This window comes from Glycine soja, chromosome 18 (genome assembly GCF_004193775.1).
Source record: "Glycine soja cultivar W05 chromosome 18, ASM419377v2, whole genome shotgun sequence".
NCBI lineage: Eukaryota > Viridiplantae > Streptophyta > Magnoliopsida > Fabales > Fabaceae > Glycine > Glycine soja.
The window spans coordinates 12,549,046-12,552,305 of NC_041019.1; the positions used below are offsets into that span (position 1 = coordinate 12,549,046).

The following is a 3,260-nucleotide window of genomic DNA, read 5'->3' on the forward strand; positions in this document are numbered from 1 at the left end:
TTATTCATCCCACCATTTGAGTTTCAAAAGTTGCCTTAGATACCAGATATCAAGCATGATCTGAATTCACTTCAAATTTCCTAATGATACTTAATATAGATAGATATATAAGCAGGCACAGTTGAAATGTTTAGAACAACAGTGTTCTCCATTTCAATCAAATACACCAAAGATCCAGGATGTTCGATAAGAATTATAAGGCAACATGATAAGAATATCGTCACCTTTTGGTCTTGTTTGCCGCCAGAATGCCAGGCCTATTGGTCTTGTTTGCCGCCAAAATAAGAATATCGTCACCTTTAGGCCCTGGTGCTGGAGCCATTTGTGTGAATTCACTCTTCCATGAACCCAAATTCTCCTCTTCTTCTCTTGCAAAATGGAAACAGTGCAAAAAAAAAAGTACTAATTAACCACATTTGCAAGCAAAGCAAAACAACCCAAATGAAACCAAACCCACCCACAACCCAGTATGCAAACACAAGGCATCCCAAATTTCCATTTCTACAATCTTCACAATAAAAAATTGGGGAACCCAACAAGATGAAATGAAGAAAAAGCTATGACACACAAGTTCATTTCACCCTACTAAACAATGCACTGATTAAATTCCAGTTAATTCTACCACAAACGAATTACAAATAGATCAATATTCAATCATGAGTTTTACTTTTGACAACACTAGGTATATTGGATAAAATCTGCAACAATGAACTTTAGCGAAATCCAGCCACCGAGTGCTTCCCCACACACTGCAGTGAGCCACGGCGGCCTTTGGCGGATTGCTCAACCTCATATTTGCCTTTGATCTTCTCCTTTTGCCATGCTGCACCCCTTCACCATCTTTCTCCTTCTCCTTCTCACCATTCTGAACCTCTACCACCTCACCTTTGCTCCCTAACACTCCATCAACCTTCCTCTTACTCTCACCACTCAAATCCCTCTCCTCCTTCACATAAGAGATTATCCCCTTCGACACTTCCCTGCTAATCACACACCCCATTCCTTAAGTCTAAGCTCCATCCATCCATATTGTATCGGATTCCTAATTACCTAAACAACCATTAACACGTTAATCAATCCAATAAAAAAATGATAATAAGATAAAAGCACCTAAGCTTCACTATACGACAGAGAACGATTTCAATTCGAAATTAAATCTAAAATCAAAATCAGAAGCAAACTTGGTGATGTTCATGATTTTCGAGCACGGCGAGATTCAGTGAGCTATATTATACTAAGAAGGTTCCTTTTTTTTCTCAATCTTTGCCTCAATTATTTGATTCTAAGTTCTATATTATACTTGCAAGAGGTTCAACACAACAGGGGATAATGGTTCATGGTTGATGCATCTTCAATTACTCACCTTTATAAATAAACACTACCTAGTGCAAGTTAATCAACCTTTGTCGCAAGACAAAGGAACCCACGGTTCTAGAAACCCATAGCAAAATGGATGCACAATACTCCTTCCCTAAGTGCGAAGTAGCAGATTGCAAAATCTTAGCCACCAAAGGCAACGCCTCAGCTCGTAAGTGCATAAGCCCTTTCCACACTCTCCGCCAATGCCACCAGAATGACCAAGGAATCAGTTACAAGATTAGCATTACCCAAAGAAGCTAACGTATTAACAAGAACATGAACTGCACCCGCCGATAACACAATCGCGTGGTTTTTCCGACGCAAGAGAAGTCCAAAGATTGCAACCACGGAATTGTTTCTTCCAAAAGTTGTTTCTTCTTTCACCATTTCCACCAACACCAGAATCACATCAGGGTCAACTGAGTGGAAGTATGAAAGAGTATGAGAGTGAGAGTATGAGAGCGTGAGAGTGAGAGGGTTAGCTAAGTGGAGGCCAGCAGGGAGGAAGGTTCAAGAACTAGGGTTCGCAAAAGGAGAAGGTGGGAGGACGCGTTTTGCCTTTTTTTTAATTACAACGATTTTTTATTAAAACCCATAGTAAATTTAATTACATATAACATTCCAAGGCGGTTTTCAATAACCGTCTTAGAATGTGTGTCGTAAAATACATTGCCCCATATAATAATTACAAAAATGCCACCATACCACTTTCTAAGGCGATTCCTGTATAACCGTCATAAAATAGGTGTTGTAAAAAGTTATTTTTGTAGTAGTGTGGATTTCAACATCGATTTTTATAACCGATGTTAAAAATGGTCTACTTTTAATGACAGTCATTTTAACATTGGTTCAAAACCGATGTAAATGTCTAGAAATACCAATTTTAAATACCAATTTTTATAGTAGTTAATTTACTTTTTGCAATAAGATTGAGAGAAAGAGTGGTAGGAATTTTTTGATTTTATGAAAAGCTGATGAATGAAACAATATAAGTTTCTAATAAGATTTAGAGACAAAGTGGTGGGTGATTTTGTGACCTTATGAAAAACTGATGAAGGAAACAATGTTTATATAGCTTTTAAATTATGAAGAAATATGACATTAAATTAAATAATCATTGCATGGAACAAAATGGGAAAAGCTTAACGTCATTCTTTTCTTAACATGGAGTATAATGTAACTTCGTGTTCACTCAATAGATGTTTATAATTAAAGTTGAAAATTTTCAATATGCGGGTATGTGAGAAAATTTCAATTACAAACTTAGAACTCTAATTATATTTAAAAATTATCATTTGCTTACAAACTTAAATCTATAAATTAAAATTAAATATATGTCTATGTAAAAATAATATAAATTTACAAAACTCGTACTTAATTAGCAAGACAATTGTGCATTAGGTGATGTTTTAGTGTGTAGGGCTGTGAAAATAAAAAAAGGTTTGTGATTAAAAACGTATATGCTATATTTAAAATTGAAAATTATTTTTACTTTATGTCTGAAGCTCAATGTTAATTAATGAACTAAAAATTGATGTTTTTCATATAAAGTAAAGAATTTATTAAATTGGAATCACTAAAATCAAGAAGGAAGATACTGATAAGAATATTTTTTGCTTCAGCAAATGATGAATAAAAGGTATCCTATGTTTGTTAACCTTGGAAAGGAATTATTCCAAAACTCAATAACAAGTTTGGCTTCATTCTTTTCTTCCATGAAAAATTGGCAGTGTAGTCTATCCTTAATTTCTTTATCGTATGATTGGAATATTCTAGTAGTAATTTCAGCACTTAATGTTGTAATTTTCAAAGAACCTCCTTAATGGCAAGCAAAGAACCTGATCTAATAAGTTTGACATCATTCTTTTTCACGTGAAAAATTGTCACAGTGATTTCAGCAC

General features: G+C 34.8%; 1 protein-coding gene across 1 annotated transcript; it reads right to left on the bottom strand.

Moving 5' to 3' along the window:
* Positions 1 to 643: 643 nt before the first annotated feature.
* Positions 644 to 1,051, bottom strand: LOC114396942. The gene has a single exon (XM_028359103.1). The coding sequence runs from the start codon at positions 998 to 1,000 to the stop codon at positions 644 to 646; it is 357 nt and encodes a 118-aa protein (XP_028214904.1). The 5' UTR covers positions 1,001 to 1,051.
* Positions 1,052 to 3,260: the final 2,209 nt, after the last annotated feature.

Bases quoted from the DNA above. Each gene is read 5' to 3' on its own strand.
- LOC114396942 (XM_028359103.1), bottom strand. From the start codon at position 1,000: ATGGGGTGTGTGATTAGCAGGGAAGTGTCGAAGGGGATAATCTCTTAT.